Here is a 17,890-nt window from a genome sequence, read left to right as displayed (position 1 = left end):
CTCTCTGAGCCATTGAATCCTTGATTTCTGTGCCCATATTAGTATGCTGTTGAATGTTTGGAAAGAATGGGGCTTTAATAAACAAAGCACAAGATTTCTCACACAGGCAAACACCTGCGTAGACTCTGTCTTTGTAGATCTAATGGTTCAAAATTTGTTACATCATCTTATCAATTCAAGTGTTTAAATCACTTAATCTACAAGATCAGGCCTACCCAAATTTTTCGCCTCTCACATAGGAGGCAATGCTTGGTGAACAGCTTGGTAATTTCACTCATTATTACTCTGAGTATACATGTGTTTCCTAAAGAGTAAAGTTGAAGCAGATTAAGAACAGTAAAACTACATCAGATTCTAGCTCGTGATCAAGCTGACCCTCTATTGTACCGTAAATTGGTTCTACGCAAGCTAAGGTGTTGTAAGCGGAGTATTTTCTAGCTTGTCATCCAAAATCTTTTATGAGGCCACCAGAACTCCAGCACCAAAGCATTGTGCTTTCAAGATTTCCCTTTCTCTCGGCCCTTTGTTGTCCTAACATATTGATGAAAACTAAGAACACAAGGAAAATTAGCCCATTTCCAATTGCACTAGCAGCAAATAGAGTCTCTGACAGCTTGGCCGAACCACATATTTGAATAGCTATTCAAAGTGTAATGGTGATAATTTTTATGCTTTTCAAATTGGCAAATAATCTCTCCTTCCCTTCCCTTCTTGCACTAGTATTCAGGCTGAGACGGTCCTGAACAGGATGGGAGCACCATACTGAGGCTGCACGGCGAGGTACATGATTGGAGCATGAACATATGAAGGTGACACCCTGAAGGAAAATTGTTTGACAATCATGGCTAAGATAATTTTTGCTTCAACCATTGCTAAATTTTGGCCCACACAAATTCTGGGCCCTAAACCGAACGGAAAATATGAACCTAGATGCCTTTTAGGCTCAGTGAACCTAAGAGGATTAAATTCATTGGCGTCTTCTCCCCATATTTCCGGGTCATGATGGACTGCAGTGAGTGCTAAATAGAACTCTGTTTTAGCAGGAATATCTAGCTTTCCCAGCTTGATGCTCTTGGATGTTCTCCGCGTCTGTTGGGCTATTGGTGAGTAGAGCCGAAGCGTTTCATTTATGATCATGGTAAGCTGTTAGAAGAAAAAAAAAAAGTTAAACATGGAGAAGGTTGTGATTATTACGGTAAACAGCAGTCTGGCTACAAGTAGAAAACGGGATTTTAGCATGAGAAATCCACTGAATTCACCATTATATAAGAACAGAATTTGCAGCTGTTAAAAGTTAGAAGTTGGCATCCTTCCATCTTTCTATTTCATCTGATTCTGATTCCACGCAAGGCATTGCTATTTTGAGCAGTTCTATCAGGAGTTCACAAGCATCGTCATTGTTTGGAGAAGTTTTTACTTTGAAGGCCAAACATTGTTTGAATCCTATCCAGTGGATAATCAGAATATCTGTACTACCAGTGAACCCAAAACATCCAATTAACTAAAAATTGAAACTTACAAGTTTTAAGTCATCCATGTTCTCAGCATTTGGAAGCAAACTGCCTTTGCAAACTCTAAAAACTTCTTCTCGTGCCTTATCTTGCCATTCTTGATGGAGTGCTAGAAGAAGAAGCGCCCAAGTCAAGAGGTTTGCAGTTGTTTCCTTTCCGGCAAAGTAGAATGTCTTGCATTCGTCAATGACTTCTTCCACATCTAATCCCTCTTCTTTGTCATCAAAATTCTTATTGGCAGACATTAACAGACGAAGCAAAATTTTCGACTTTTGTCCTTCATTCTTGTTTGTCTCAATCAGTTTCCTAATTGAGTCGCGAGTTTCCTTCTCTAGCTTTTCCCTGATCCTGTTACTCTTTGTTGGGAGAAACCTGCATTTAATTCCATTTTGGGAGATTCACAAACATGGAATAGACTAGTCATTACCAACGAAGCAAACTTGTGTCAGGCACTTCAAGTCACATATAAAAGTGGCCTGTGCACTTGAACAGATCTGCAAGCTCAAAGTCGAAGGTCTATGCAGTGCATAAATCCTTAGATTTTTCCATGAAGGATTCCGCTAATAGAGCAGAATCAGAACAACAGAAGCACATGTAACAAAAATTTCCCTACACCTAAATGTGGCGGACAAAATTAATGGTAGCATGGCTACGAAAAACACCACGTGGATCTAAGCTTATCTTTAGGCATTTCCACGATTCATAAGAAAGTAGATCACCTCAATCCAGGGATATAGATGCTTCTCATAGCCTGAAAGGTAAAGTTGATCTGCTGGTCTTGCAACTCAAAAATACGCTTCCCTTCTTCAAAGCTGCTCCCAAAAGCTGTTATAGAAATTATTTCAGCTGAGAGATCATGAAGTTCTTTGTGTACATCCAATTCAAATTCATCTCTTCCTCCTCTTTGTTCTTCCCACTTCCTTAGTAACTTCATGGTAATACCTGCGATGTCAGGCACCCAATCCTGAAAACCATGCACTTAACTCTTAAAGGTTATCAACTCCAAATTGTAAACAAAAACCAATAAAGGGAAATATACAATGGTGTGGGTTACAATGTCTCCCCCCCCCCCCCCAAACTCCAACCCTCCCTATGTATACATAAGCCAATTAATTGAATATGATTAGTTATCTAAATTGTATCTGCATTTGCCAGTATGAAAGCTTTTAGGAACTTGATGTTAACCGAGAGGAAAACTAGAGCCATTGAAGGTTTCAGGTCAAACTTGTGTCCCAATTCTAACTAGATTCGGCAGTACTTAAGAATGGTTAAGATAAGGGAATTCCGTCATATGAGTGTGCTCCTAAAAATGGAAGGAAAGTTTCAGAAAATTGACAAATAAATTGATAAGCTGATATTGGGATGCTTTGTTGCTTATGTGCAATTGAGTCTTTTTTTTTTCTATCAATAATTGTAGTTTAAGGTAAAAATGGACAAAAATTAAAGGCCAACAAGAAAGAAAGAGTAATAATTCAGAACAAAAAGAAGGGAAGATAGAAAAAAGAAACAGGCATCTTAAAATCCTAAATGGGGCATCTATTAGGCTGATTCAATGAAAAAACAAATTGAAAAGGGCATAAAAGAGGGATGGAAATCACCTTAACCCTCTCCATGTTGAAGGCCTTGCTGCTTATCCTTCTGCGGACTGCCCACTTTTTACCAAACAATCCCACGAGTCCCTGTCCAAAGAGCTGCCTAGAAACTGGGGTAAATGGGAGCTTATCGACACAATCAGTATGGTTTAGCATAAGCTCCTTAATCATGTCTGGATCGGCCAGAGTTAGACGCGGTGTAGGACCAAACCAGAACAAGAATGTTCTTCCATACATGGCTGACCACTTCTTGTAGAAAGGCGCCACACGGTGCAAGATGTCATGGTTGAATGAAATTGGTTTTGAAGCCGCTTCAGTATGCTGCCTTTTGATCTCCTCAGAGTTTCCATATAATGGATGGTACCGAGGGCCTTCAATTCCTTGTCGCTTGAAATGCAGCTGAATTTTGAATGGTACCCAAATGATGGAGTATATGAATTTGAACAGAGTGATTACAAGTACTAGCAGAATGGTAGGAATTGTTAGGCACATGACAGAACGGTTGAAGAGAGAGTTTTTACTATGCTCTTACAGACCCTGAATTGGATTAGATGAAAGATCAATTCTTTCTGTCTCGCTAAGACCATGTATTTCTAATTAATATCTGGACTGTACATCATCATTCATCATTCATCATTCAAGTCACCAGGAATACATAAAAGCACTACTGCAGAATTAAATAAGTAGATCCCAAGTTTATGATAACACAGTATTTAGAAACGGCCGGCATAACCAATTAATTTAATGAATTAAGTAGCTTTCTTGAAGAAGCAGTCGGCATACTATAAATTTATCACAACTTGCACAGCACAGGAAAATGCATTACCGCAGGGAATAAGATTCCAAGTGGTACAGCATCTTAGGATATCACTAACAAGTAACAACTGTGACAGGATACAGGAAGACTATAGAACACAAGGAAAAAAAACTCCCTACAAGCATTCAACTAGAAAGCCTCCTGAAAAGGATTTGAGCACCAAATTGAGGCTGGACAGTGAGATATGTCACAGGAGCATGAACATAGGATGGTGACAATTCAAAAGAGAATTGTTTGAGAATCATAGCAAGGATGATTTTTCCCTCCATCACGGCAAAATTTTGACCGATGCAAATTCTGGATCCTAAACTAAATGGGAAAAATGAGACAAGATGCTTTCGCGGCTCAGCAAATCTTTGTGGATTGAACTCGTCCGCATCCTCTCCCCATATCTCAGTATTGTGGTGAGTTGCAGTCACAGGCAAATAGAACTGGGTGCCAGCAGGAACATCAAGGCTTCCCACTTTGATATTCTGATTTGCTTCCCTGAACAAATCTGGAATCGGATTGTAGAGTCGAAGTGCTTCATTAAGTATCATGCCCACCTGGTTATCCAAGAGCAGTGCATAAGTCATTAGATAGGGATGGCAAACATTTACAGTATAGACAGACAATTATATTTGTTAGCCAAAAGGAAATATTCATACAACAGCACCAAAAGTTTCAAGGATTAGGGGCAGAATACTTGGCTGCTGAATTGTTCTTCATAATTAAAAGGTGTCATGTCTTCCCAAGACAATAAAATCAATGTTATTCAGATTTGAAAGCTTACAAAAGTCTTCCCGAGATACGGCCTCTCTTTCATTGTGCAGATTTGATCCTTTTAGACAGTTTATGATCCAGTAACTGAGGGTTGTAGACCAAGAGTGTTTCTCCATAAAAAATTTTCAATTACTTAGTCTGAAGAGGGGAAGGATTCGACTTATAGTTATGGAGTTGTGAGATGCACTTACAATCTTCAAGTCATTTAGATTGTCTGCATTTGGAAGCTCATCATTCTTGCAAACTTGCCATACTTCTTCCCTTGCCTTGGTCTGCCATTCTTGGTGCAACGCCAGAAGCAGAAGTGTCCAAGTCAAGAATATTGCGACAGCTTCCTTTCCAGCAAAATAGAATGTCTGGCATTCATCAATGACTTCTTCCACTGGCAATCCTCCCCAAAGTAAAAAGCTGAGCAGACATTTTTGGTTTCCGCCTGCTTTCTTTTCTCTATCGATCAATTTCCTTATCAGCCGTCGAGTTTCTTTCTCTACTTTCCACCTCATCCTATTGTCACGCGTAGGCAGAAACCTGCATTTTACCTTGAATTAAGCTAAGGTAGTTCATAATCAGCAAATGCAAAAGAAACATATCATAATTATTGTTGTAGGTGGAGCATATATCACAGGATCACTTCCATTTTTGCCCTGAATACCTATGCGTTGTTTTATGAGACTGCAACCAGGAAAACAATTAATTGCTGTATGTGGAATGATTTTAGAGAATTAACACATCCTGTTATTGCAATATCAAGTAAACGTCGGATTTTGAAGTGGAGGTGCCGATTCATGACACTCTTTGTTTTGATTTATACATTTTTCTTCTCAGAATTACTTTTTTCCACTACATCGTTGTGGTTCCTTGCGGAAAAGAAGCCAAAGACAAAACTTATGCACTCTATGTATTTCACTCAATAACAGAAAAATATCACTCAGACATTGCCAGATCCAGAAATGTGATACAAATACATGGTTTAAAAATCAATCTTGTTTCATGATGACATAATTGCACATATTTTCTTTCGATTGATTTAATCATAAACTAAAAAGAGAAGCCAAATCTTATCCGATAAGAACAACAAGCAACAACAGTAACGGGAAACATGAGCACCCCACCTTTACTGTTGGTTTATAATTGATCAACCTATACGTTTTTTGTCTTTCTTATAGCATTATTAAATCAAGGGCGGTATGGTGTCAGTGCTTTTTTGTCTGGGAAAATGAGCAGTCTTAGCAAGAACATGATTCACGTGTTAGTGTCTGTGTGGAACTGCAAAATTAGTTCATTAACCAGATTTACTCCGCAAAAGACAGGTCAAGAATTATGAATGTAGTCACTAATACCGGGGGAAAAAAAACATATACCGATAATAATCACCTCAAACCAGGAATATACACGGTCCTCAGAGCCAGTATAGTCAACAAGGCTTGTTGGTCTTGTAATTCAAATATGTGCTTTCCCTCTTCAAAATTACTACCAAAAGCTGTTTTTGATAAGATTTCTGCCGAAAGTATATGAAACTCTTTCAGTACATCCACTTCTATCTCATTTCTTTCTCGTATCCCTTTTTCCCACTTCTTAAGCACCTCCTGAGTACTTTCCACAACCTCAGGAACCCATGCCTGCATAACCAGGACAACTTTGTTAAATTTTCTTTTTTTTTTTTAAAAAAAAAAAAAAAAAAAAGGAACAGGCAGCCGGTTTAAGGCAAGCCTCTTTCCAGTTTCCACTTCAATTTGAATATAAATAAACTGGCTTGAACACGAGCTCTTTAAGACAAATCGAACTTGGAGTAGATGCAATCTAGCTGAGCTTTGCCTGCATCAAATTAGTTGATAACAAGATTTGACACGGTAGGAAATCATTGCATCATATCTATGATAACTCGAGCTGCTTAGCATTCGCAATTTTTGTCTCCGTTTGTATTAGCTATTTTTCGAGGTATTTTTGTTTTACTGTAATTCTATGAAAACTTTTAGTGTAAATGTTTTTTGTGATGTTTAGGAAGTGATTTTAAAATATATTTTAAAATATCTTTTAAAATTAAAAAAAATTTAAGATACTTTTTTAAAACTAATACTACCATCCATCACTGTCATCATCATCTCGCTCTTTCTCCTCCTCTTCCTGCCCTTTCTTCCTTTCCTTTCTCCTCCTCCTCCTCCCTTTTTCCATCCCCGCCCCTTCTCTGCCCCCATCTGATTTAGGGAGGGAAGGGGTGGGGGTGGCAAGGAAGGAAAGGAAAAGAGAAGAGAGGAAAGGGAATGAGATGGAGGAGGAAAAGGTCAGAAGGAGGAGGAGGGAAGGAAGACGGGGGAGATGACAGTGGTGGATAGTGGTGATAGATACAAGAAGTTGTAGAATTTATTTTTTTTAATATTTATAAGTTATTTTTGATATATTGTATAGATGATATGTTTTTTAAATTACTTTTATTTGTATATTATTATAATATTATATTTTAAAAATTAGTTTTTGATTAATAAGCCAATCCAATCGGAGAAACCATGGATAACCAAACAATCCAGACTTAGCTTCCAGTGTAACAGGTGCATCCCCCTACAAGGCTACAACAGTGACTCCTCTGGATATTTTCAACTTTCACTAATGATACTTGCAGTCAACCTCCAATAGTGTGATATCATAAATTTAAGTAGGACCCACAGAATGAATTTGTAATTCTAAAACTATGATGGGAAAAATAAATAAAATGTTCTCATATTAGAATAAAAAAAAAAGAAAATGCAAAACTACTACCATGGATATATATCACCTTAACTCTGTCCATGATGAAGGCTGGATTGGCAATTTTTCGGTGAATACTCCATTTTTCACCGTGCAAATCAATGAGTCCCTTCCCAAAGAGCTGCTCAGCCAGCGGTGGAAGCTTAACCTTTATAACATGCCCGGATTTGTTTAGGAAAACCTCCTTTATCATCTCGGGATCAGCTAGAGCCAGCCGGGGAGTGGAGCCGTGCCAGAAAAGCATGGTCTTCCCGTACATGGCAGTCCACTTGTGGTAACATGGATCTGCACGATGGACTATGTCGTGGCTGAATGATGCCATTGGTTTGTTCAATGTTGCATCGAATTCTAGCTTGAACTCGGGAGAATTCCCGAATATCGGACGGTAGCCAGGGCCCCTGATGCCCTGCTTATACAGGTGTCGCTGGATTTTGTACGGAATCCAAAAAGTGGAGTATATGAACTTGATCAAGAGGACTATAAGTAGATGAAGGACCATCAAAGTTGCAAGAACGAAGAGATGCATGGTGTTGGTCAGATTTCAGAGCAAAGAAAGTACTCCCTGGGTCTGAAATCTGGTTACTCAGTAGGAAAGAAGAAGCCAGATGTCTCTTGTAGCTAGTTGAGGGACAGTTATGTCGTCGAGATGGCCCTTACTCCTTAAATATGGTAAGACTATTGCAATTTTTGGTCATAAAATAGAATTTTTTTTGTTGTAAAATAGAAGAAACATCTTACCTTTTTTCCAAGCCACGAAGGACTCTTGATATTTTACTACCCTTAATTCACAGGAAATCACAAAAGCCGGTAACTCTTATGGTTCCTGAGGAGACTAATAAACCTACCCAAAATCCCCCCCAACCCCGATGTAGGATAACAACCTATGCAGGAGACCTGCTGCTAAGTTCAAAGGTGAAGAAACATCTTACCTGGTATGATATAATTTCGCTTTGGGTAAATTACATATAATTTCCCTATAATTTTGTATAATACTAGATGACTCTTCTAAGATTTCAAAATAACCACGTAACCCTTATATAGTTTTATATAAAATGAAAAATGGATGGAATACATCATCAATTACAGTGATTAGATCACAGGCACTAAAAGTGCGTATGATAAAATCATAATATTCACTTAGCCCTCTATAATTATATAAAAATCTATTTCTCCTTATAATTTTTGTATTTGTCTATATAATCTCCCTATAATTTTATACAAGGTGGTTAAGTCATCATTTGATTTAGCATTTAAGTAAGGCCACTACTGATATTTTAACTAAAGATATTACATAGACTAGTTTCGTCAAATTTCTAATTTACATGAAACTATAGGTGAGTAAAATTGATATTTTGAAACATTAGGGTGTTATTTAAGAATAGATGAAACTGCAGGAGAATATTAGTAATTTACCATTTCGCTTTCAGTTAAGGGAGCAGTCAAAAGAAGATTTACGACTCTTTCCAGAGAAAAGATTTTTTTCCCTTTCGTTGTCAAAGGTGTTTAACTAGACTAATACTGTAGCATCACTGCTTTCCTGGTTGTGACTATATATTATTAAAAATTCGAATGGTCGTTCTTGCCTTTCTGGATTTCCTCTTTCCGTTCTTTCATATTTTAATTTTGCTGAGCTTCTTTTGATGAAATGGTCGCGTCAGAAACAAGAAGAGTTGCAGACAAAATATATATTAGCTTAATTAATGTTGACTTCGTACATGATGGAAGCCCGATTTTTACCTGATGATACTTACGAACAGAGGTCTATCCACTTTACCTGATGTTTATTAGAAGTAAGGCAAATGGAAACCTGCTTCTGCAATCAATTTTCAATGTTTAATATAAGTTGAAAAGAATAGTTTGGAAAAAAAAAAAAAAAAAAACTTTATTGTCATTCACGGGGGACGAAATGACATTCATGGTTTTGAGGCGTACATAGAGCGTAGCACCATCATTACACAGAGAACTACTAATGCAAATGAATAACTTTATTGTCACCAGATTCTTCTTTCGCAACGATTGATCAGCCTGAGAGCCTCCTGAAAAGGATCTGGGCACCAAACTGAGGCTGGACGGTGAGAAATGTGACAGGAGCATGAACATAGGATGGTGACAATGCGAAAGAGAATTGTCTGAGAATCATAGCTAGGATAATTTTCCCCTCCATCAACGCAAAATTTTGACCAATGCAAATCCTGCTTCCTATGCCGAATGGGAAAAATGAGGCGAGATGCTTTCGAGGCTGAGCAAATCTTTGCGGATTGAACTCATTTGCATCCGCTCCCCATATCTCGGTGCTGTGATGAGTTGCAGTCACAGGCACGTAGATCTGTGTACCAGCCGGAACATCAAGGTTTCCCACTTTGATATTCTGAGTGGCTTCCATGAACAAATCTGGAACCGGATTGTAGAGCCGGAGTGCTTCGTTAAGTATCATACCCACCTGGTTAATCAAGAGCAGCGCATGAATCATGAAATGGCGAAGGATTAAGATTTGAAAGAATTAGAAAAGTTTTCGTGAGAAACACATCTTTAAGATTTGATATTTTTAAGACAGTTTCATGGTCCAATCACTGAGGGCTGTAAATCAAGAGTTTCCCATCAAGAATTATTAAAATTGCTTGCATCTGAAATGCAGAAGGATTGGACTTACAATCTTCAGGTCACTTAGGCTGTCTGCATTCGGAACCTTATCGTTGCTGTAAACTTGAAGAACTTCTTCCCTTGCCTTGATCTGCCATTCTTGGTGCAACGCCAGAAGCACAAGCGTCCAAGTCAAAAATATGGCAACAGCTTCTTTTCCAGCAAAATAGAACGTCTGGCATTCATCAATGACTTCTTCCACCGGCAACCCACCCCATAACAAGAGGCTAAGCAGACATTTTGAGTTCCCTCCCGTTTTCTTTTCTCTATAAATCAAATTCTTTATCAAACGTCGAGTTTCCGTCTCTACGTTCCACCGCATCCTGTTGTCGCGTGTAGGCAGAAACCTGTATTTCAACTGAATTTGGCTGAGGTAGTCCATAGTCAACAAACACAAAAGAAAATTATCTTTTGACTTGAACTACCTATGCATTAATTGTTGCATAATTAGTTCACACAATCAATAGAATAATTGACTGCAAAATTTAACAAGAATACTGGCTGATTTGTTGCTTACAAGACAGGTCAATAATTATATGAAAGTAATCATTCATACTGGGAGCACACATTAAAAAAACAAAAAAACAAAAAAAAGAATATACCGATCGATAATAATCACCTGAAACCGGGAATGTATATGGTCCTCAGCGCCTCTAAGGTCAACATGGCTTGTTGGTCTTGTAGTTCAAATATGTGCTTTCCCTCTTCAAAGTCACTACCAAAAGCTGTTTTTGATAAAATTTCTGCAGACAGTATATGAAACTCTTTGAGCACATCCACTTCCATTTCATTTCTTTCTCCTATCCCATTTTCCCACTTGTTTAGCACCTCTTGAGTGCTTTCCACAACTTCAGGAACCCACGCCTGCATTACCCGGAAAAAATTAAAAGAAAAATATTGCATAGCAGCCAGCATTTCCACTTAAAAGAAGATAGAATACCTTCCCCCCCCCCCCCCCCCCCCCCCCCCCCCAAAAAAAAAAAAAAGGTTTGGCCATAGGGTGCCCAAGGGCCACAGGTATTAGTTTTTTTTTTTTTTTGGTTAAATTATTATTAATTTAAAAAAGTATCTAAATACATGGATGCAATGAATATCGGCCCCCGACGGAAGAAGAAGCCCCTGGACCAGTGCCTATGCCTATAGCCGCTCTATGTTATAAAACTATATCATAGGATTAAGAAACCTAAAGCATAACAATGTTGATGGGGAAATCATCGAAATTCTATAAAACTAGATAAAGGGCCTCGACTTTTTACTGTATCATAAGGTAAATAAGCATAATTTAACCCCCACTAAAGAAAGTAAGCTCTTAACCAATTGGCTGGATGGTTGTGTCTTGTGGGTCCCGCTTAGATTACCTTCGGATCGGTTTGCTGCTAACTCCTGCGTGTCTGTTTGCATTATTGTGTGTGTGGGTTTGATTTCGTTTCGGAAAAAAAAAAGAAAGTAAGCTCTTATGGGGTATTGGATTACATATAACAAAATAAATTTCACGTATGATTAGAGAAACCATGGTTGAAAGAAACATTACAAATGAAGACACGAAACAACATAAAGCTGTTTTATCCGTCCAAACTAAACTAATCCCATCGAATCCCGTGAACTATATATATAATCCCTAAATTAGCTACAAGTGTCCTCTTCAATGTTTCAACTGTGATCAATGATACTTGCAGACAACCCTCTAATAGTCTAATATCATAAATTTGAGCAGGACCCCATCCATGAATTTAAAATTCCAAAACTGTGGCTGAAAAGAGAAAATAAATTGATAAAGGAAATTTCTGTTGTGTGCGGCAAATAAATTTTCTGCAATGCCAAAAACCAATGAGATGTGAGGAATGCTGATGCAAACAAGGGACTAAGCATCTCTTCATTGCATTGAATAGAATTTCTCTCCATTACACTCCAATAAAATTAATTTAAAAATTATTTTTGAAAATCAACATCGTTAATAATATATTTCATCACTTGTATTAGTTATACATTAAATTTCGTATGAAATTGACCGAATTTTCCTTCTAATTAAATATTACGTATTTTGTTACAATTTTGACTCGTTTTTCACTGTTCAAATGTTACGTACAAATTGAATGCCAAATATTCGCAAAAGAATATCGCTTTTTAGTATGTTGATCTGAGATTTAATCAAAATAATGACACAATCGGATGAATTTGTGAAGTTATAAAATTACATATATAAATAAATGGAGAGAACAATGGAGAGAAGTCTAATAGAAATGATCCTAACCCTGCGACCAGTGCCAAGGGATATTCAAAAATATTGAGTTCAACACTATAGTATGTCTCTATTAAAATATAAACGACAAAAAAAAAGAAGAAAATATGTACTAATATTATGAACATCACCTTAACTCTATCCATGACGAAGGCTGGATTGGCGAGCTTTCGGTGGATACTCCATTTTTCACCGTGCAAATCAATGAGTCCCTTCCCAAAGAGCTGCTCAGCCAGTGGTGTAAGCTTGACCTTTACGATGTGCCCGGATTTATTCAGCAAAACTTCCTTTATCATTTCTGGATCGGCTAGAGCCAGCCGCGGGGTCGAGCCATGCCAGAAAAGCATGGTCTTCCCATACATGAAAGTCCACTTGTGGTAACATGGATCCACACGATGGACTATGTCATGGCTGAAAAATGCCATCGGTTTGTTCAATGTTGCATCGTATTCCTGTTTGAACGCGGCAGAATTTCCTACAATCGGACGGTAGCCAGGGCCCCTGATGCCTTGTTTATATAGGTGTCTCTGGATTTTGTAGGGGACCCAAAGTATGGAGTATATGAACTTGATCAAGAGGATTAGTAGTAGTAAAAGGACCATCAAAATTGGAAGAAAGAAGGGATGCATTGTGTTGGTCAGACTTGAGAGCAAAAGAAGTACAGTATCCCCTAGCTCTAAAATCTGGCTACTAGTAGTCTCCTGGGAGTTCTGCACCTTGAACCAGTATGTGAACTGTGAAGACGAAGACGAGACGGTCCTTCCTCCTTAAATATTGCAATACTGTAGCAATTTTTGGTCAAAAGTTGAAAGAATTTTTTTTTGTTTGGCTATTGAATTTTGCTTCTAAATAATAGAATAGCAAAAGAAGATTTAATCAGTATACTTGTCTTTCCAGACTAAAAAAATGATAAAGTACCTTTTACTTAATTTAGTTCTTTGCTACATAAACCCTCTATAATTTAAAAACTTATATATAACCCCCTCATAATTTGAAATAAAGTATCACCGTTAGTTTTTCTGTAAAAGCTAATAGTTAATAGTAAAAAATCAAAATCAAACTAATAAATTGTAAATTCATCCTTTCACTACTTTTTTTTTCTTCTCTCTCTCTCTCTCTCGGGAAGAGAAGAGATGATTTTGAAAACCTATACTTTAATTTGGCCTATCAAATCTTAATTTTGAGGAAATATAAAAGAGATAGAAGGGAAATAAAAAATAAATAAATAAGAAACAAAAGAGATGGAAGGGAAATATAAAACAAATAAATAAGAAACAAAAAATACCAAACATTTTTTTTTACTACAAATATCCTTATAGGTTTTTAAACCAAACCATTAATAGTATTTTCAATTTCTTATTTATCTATTTTTTATTTAAATTTCTTCTTTTCTATGTTTGGAGGGAAAAAAGAAATAATGAAAGGATAAATTTATCAGTTTATTAGTTATCTTCGACTTTTTACTAATGATCATTAATTTAATGGAAAAACTAACTGTGATAATTAATCCAAACTATGAGGGAGTTATATGTAGATTTTTAAACTATAGGGTTTTATGTGGTAAAGCACCAAACTATGGGGAATAAAAGGTAATTTATCCCAAAAAAGTGGTTCTGGCAGTCGCGTATGGCTGTGTATGCTATATTTTAGTTCCTAATAGATCAGAATCAGGAATCAAATAGCAGGAAATTATAAGCAACTAATTACCAACCGACCAATCTTGCCAGCAAATGATACCCGTAACAGAGGCCTATTCATCACCTTACCTAATGTGTATGACAAGTAGAACTGGAGTACTTCCTCTCCAATTTTTCTGCAATTTTATTTGCATGGATTCCCACCTATTTTAGCATTTCTTCGTTCCCCTGCATATTGCTTGATCTTTACATCTCAATTTTAGAGGAAAATGGTAAACTGGATTAGAAAATCAATTTTCAATGTTTAATATAAGTTGAAAACAAAAATCAAAATCAAAGAGATCGATGCATCAAACTAGCTTTTAAGAAGAATTTACTACACCCGATATATATTACAACTTGCCCAGCAAATGTGCACTGTCACGGGGGCCAAGTAGAATTGTGTACCAGCTGGAACGTCTAACTTTCCCAACTTGATCATTCTCAGCAGCATGCCTCATCAGGAATGGAACAGGAGGGTAGAGTCGAAGTGCTTCGTTCACTATCATGGTCAACTGACAATCAAAAAGACGCCATAATTAACTTCTGCATAAACTAGCTTACTTAGGCGTTAAGTTTTGCTCTTTTTTATGAGTAAATCTTATATACACTGACGGTGTATACAGTATCACGGTTAGATATACGACACATATACAAAATTTGAGTTTTAAATTCAAATTCGGATTATGTGTCATGCATCTAATAGTGAAAGTGTATACACTGTCAGTGTATAGAAGATTAATCCCTTTTTTATTCGCTTTTTTTTTTTGGTGGGGGGGGGGGTGGTGGGGGAGTTTATATATTAAACTCTGGAGGATGCTGCGTCAAATTTTGGCAAAAAGTTGGGGCATAACATCAAAATTATTTATTTTTGTATATCAGTGTAAATAAAGATTCATATGTGAAACGGGGCAAGTTTTGGAAATGGACTTGCAATCTTCCAAACTCGGAAGATCACCGTCCTTGCAAACTCGGAAAACCTCTTCTCGTGCCCTGTCTTGCCAATCTTGATGCAACGCCAGTAGCAGTATCGCGCAAGCCAATAAAATAGCAATTGTTTCCTTTCCTGCAATGTAGAATGTCTGGCATTCATCCATGATTTTTTTTTCCACCGGCAATCCCTCTGAAGCAAACAGGCTTATCAGACTCTTCGAATTTTGATTTATTTTGCTCTCTTCATTGATGATCATTCTAATTGCGTTTCGAATTTTCTTCAATATTGCCCAGCTCATTCTGTTGTCATATGCAGGCAAAAACTTGCACATAGCACACATTATTGTCTGAGGTAAACCCTACTAATTGTCTGGGGTATTTTTATCTAGCACCAATTCAATTTTGCATGCTAAAAATTTATTTTTTTATGAACTTTATTTTTTTTTCAACTTCTTCTCAACCCAAGGCCCAGCCTTTAAATTGTACTAAATTATTATAAAAATTAACTCAAAATAAATATAGAAATCATACTATTAGATTGTATGGTATACCGATGAAATTAAATTTACCACTGAATACATTATAAGAGTTATCAATCATAATTAAATTACTTTAAGAGTTTAAATCACTAAATGATTAGACAAGATATAAGCATATTAGAATCATGGATATCGTACTCTAAAGGAGGGACGGTAACATTTTCTGTATTCATAATCATGAAGAACCTTGAAAATGAAGTCAGCACACATTCGTGCGGAGAATATCCAGAAAACATGATCCGCTGTTCCTCCTTTAGCAGCTAGCGTCGACAGGAAACAATTAAGATAGCTTACCAATATATATGATTAATCTTTCCTACACTGACTGACAGTGTATACACTATCAGCGTTAGATGAATGATAATTGTGTAAAATTTGAATTTAAAATTTAACTTTTGCACACATGTCATGAATCCAACGATGATAATGTATATACTTTTAGTGTAGGAAAGATTACACTAAATCTCTTTATGTCGTGGTAATAAATTATTTCACCCGACAAATACTAAATTATAGTGGTTGAGCAGCAAATCAACGATTGATTAGTTAGCATCATGTATACTAATTTTAAATTGCGCCACCCAAAACAAAAATGTATTCAACTGTTAGCCGCCGCAAGTGGTTGAGAAAGAGTGGTTGGACATACTTGATTAATAATTGATCGTACACAAAACTTTTAAACAGATACGTACATTTAACAATGGCATAATTTTATAAACTAAGTATCTAAACAATTTATTTCTTTGCATCACAACCCAATTTGCCAAAATCCATGATTAAAATTGTGTCAAGGCCACTGTTTTGTTTTTGGTTGTATTGCTTTAACCCATTAATACGATGAATGAAGCCTTAAATTTGATCTCAAGTCGGTTCTATGATTAGTTCAAATATTCAAAAGAAATCAACTACTGTTTTACCTACTCACATTTTTAATTTGCTTAATGAAACTAATAAAATATCAAAACGCTTTGAAAAGTTAAATTGGCATGTGCACCCGTCCATGTTCCAAGGAAATGGACGAGAAGTTTTAGGTATTTAATAATTCTTAGGTCAAGTTCGAGAATAATGGACCAACGAGAACAAATAGCAGAAAAAAAGGAATCTATCCCAAATAAAAAAGCTCAATCACTAAAAGTCTACGTTAAAAGAGTATTAAAATGTGGCTTGTATGCTGGCCAAGATCTGCCAATAACTTTAGATGATGATGGTTGGTGGGATAAACCACCAAGTTTTGCAAAGGGAAATTTCTGATGAAAGCAATCCCAAAAAAAAAAAAATATTTGTAATGACACTCCACTTTTTGTTAATGGCACTTGCATTATGATTCTTATCATATAATATGATTTTCGTTTATTAGACTATGTGATAAAATAAATAGTGGGAGTGCCATTAATAAAAAGTGGGATATTGTTAACATTTTCCTTCGAAAAATACAAGAAAGGACAAGAATACGTTTATCTTACAATATTTTTGCTTTTGATTTAGCTATAGCCTCCTCCATGTAATGTGGATTTTCTGTGGGATTGCAAAAGCTCTCTTCTTCCGCACTTGAGATGAGATCATTCTCGAAATGAGTTCTAGAATGCATATAAAAAAACCTTGACATGCACGCCTGGTTTGATAACTCTCACATAATCATCTAATAGTTGATCATACAATTTCTTGCAATGCTCAAAAAGAGAATTTCTTTTCTATGTTCTGAAAAGGTTGGTCTTACTTTATAACAATCGTAATAACCATTTAACGGATATTGACGTAGATTGCTTTATTTTATTTATTTTTATGCACAAATTCACTCCTCTTTTCCATCTCATTTTATTATTAATATACATTCTAAGTAAGTCAAGTGAAGTGATACAAACAACCGAGCTTGAAGCAATAAATATGTTGACAGCAACTTATTTTTGAAGATCTTTTAAAGGGCATTTTAATATGAATGAAATGAATTAAAGAAGGAACATGTTGTGAACTCACATATGTAGCAACTGCTAGAGTGCTATCTTTTTTTCTTTGGGAAAAAAAAAAACGAAAACGATAAAGTGATCAGCTTTTTCAGACTGGAGGCAGGAACTTGGAGGAATTGAAGAGGGGTGATTGAACCTCCATGTAGCTGTAGGAACTAGGAAGTAAACCTTTTGGAAGATCACATTTGGGTTCTATGGTTCTTTACCAAAATTTTATGATAAAGCTGGGAAAGTAAGTGCAAATGCGCCTATCAAAGAAGGATAACCATCAAAGATACTACAGAACTGAATCAGAATGGCACCAATTCGATGAAAGGATATAAATGTGCAAGGAAATGGATTCAACAAAGATATATAAAAACGTTTCAGCAATTCATTTCTTCAGAATGCAGATCCCATACCTCAGTTAATCACTCATCTTTTTTGTTTCTAAACATTGATCTTGAATGAAATGCTGTAAAGGGCGAAAATTGCG

The 17,890-nt window shown here is 36.5% G+C and overlaps 4 protein-coding genes across 4 annotated transcripts; all 4 read right to left on the bottom strand.

Annotated features, from left to right (window-relative positions):
* Positions 1-218: 218 nt before the first annotated feature.
* LOC113714891 (cytochrome P450 734A1-like) lies at positions 219-3,726 on the bottom strand. Its single transcript, XM_027239024.2, has 4 exons — positions 3,110-3,726; positions 2,231-2,475; positions 1,520-1,883; positions 219-1,143 (listed from the first exon to the last, which is right to left on the bottom strand). Exons 1-4 carry the CDS (start codon positions 3,593-3,595, stop codon positions 724-726), a joined length of 1,515 nt encoding a protein of 504 aa, XP_027094825.1. The 5' UTR covers positions 3,596-3,726; the 3' UTR covers positions 219-723.
* Positions 3,727-3,915: 189 nt separating this feature from the next.
* Positions 3,916-8,079, bottom strand: LOC113714892 (cytochrome P450 734A1-like). The gene is made up of 4 exons (XM_027239025.2): positions 7,453-8,079; positions 6,057-6,301; positions 4,874-5,210; positions 3,916-4,465 (listed from the first exon to the last, which is right to left on the bottom strand). Exons 1-4 carry the CDS (start codon positions 7,948-7,950, stop codon positions 4,046-4,048), a joined length of 1,500 nt encoding a protein of 499 aa, XP_027094826.1. The 5' UTR covers positions 7,951-8,079; the 3' UTR covers positions 3,916-4,045.
* A 1,215-nt stretch (positions 8,080-9,294) lies between these two features.
* On the bottom strand, positions 9,295-13,090 carry LOC113714972 (cytochrome P450 734A1-like). Its single transcript, XM_027239115.2, has 4 exons — positions 12,435-13,090; positions 10,684-10,928; positions 10,075-10,411; positions 9,295-9,864 (listed from the first exon to the last, which is right to left on the bottom strand). Exons 1-4 carry the CDS (start codon positions 12,930-12,932, stop codon positions 9,445-9,447), a joined length of 1,500 nt encoding a protein of 499 aa, XP_027094916.2. The 5' UTR covers positions 12,933-13,090; the 3' UTR covers positions 9,295-9,444.
* Positions 13,091-14,332: 1,242 nt separating this feature from the next.
* LOC113714971 (cytochrome P450 734A6-like) lies at positions 14,333-15,253 on the bottom strand. Its single transcript, XM_027239114.1, has 2 exons — positions 14,951-15,253; positions 14,333-14,494 (listed from the first exon to the last, which is right to left on the bottom strand). The coding sequence occupies exons 1-2, from the start codon at positions 15,251-15,253 to the stop codon at positions 14,333-14,335; spliced, it is 465 nt and encodes a 154-aa protein (XP_027094915.1).
* Between the last annotated feature and the right edge of the window lie 2,637 nt (positions 15,254-17,890).

This window comes from Coffea arabica, chromosome 10c (assembly GCF_036785885.1).
Source record: "Coffea arabica cultivar ET-39 chromosome 10c, Coffea Arabica ET-39 HiFi, whole genome shotgun sequence".
In the NCBI taxonomy this organism is placed as follows: domain Eukaryota; kingdom Viridiplantae; phylum Streptophyta; class Magnoliopsida; order Gentianales; family Rubiaceae; genus Coffea; species Coffea arabica.
This window is presented reverse-complemented; position numbering and strand designations above follow the sequence as displayed.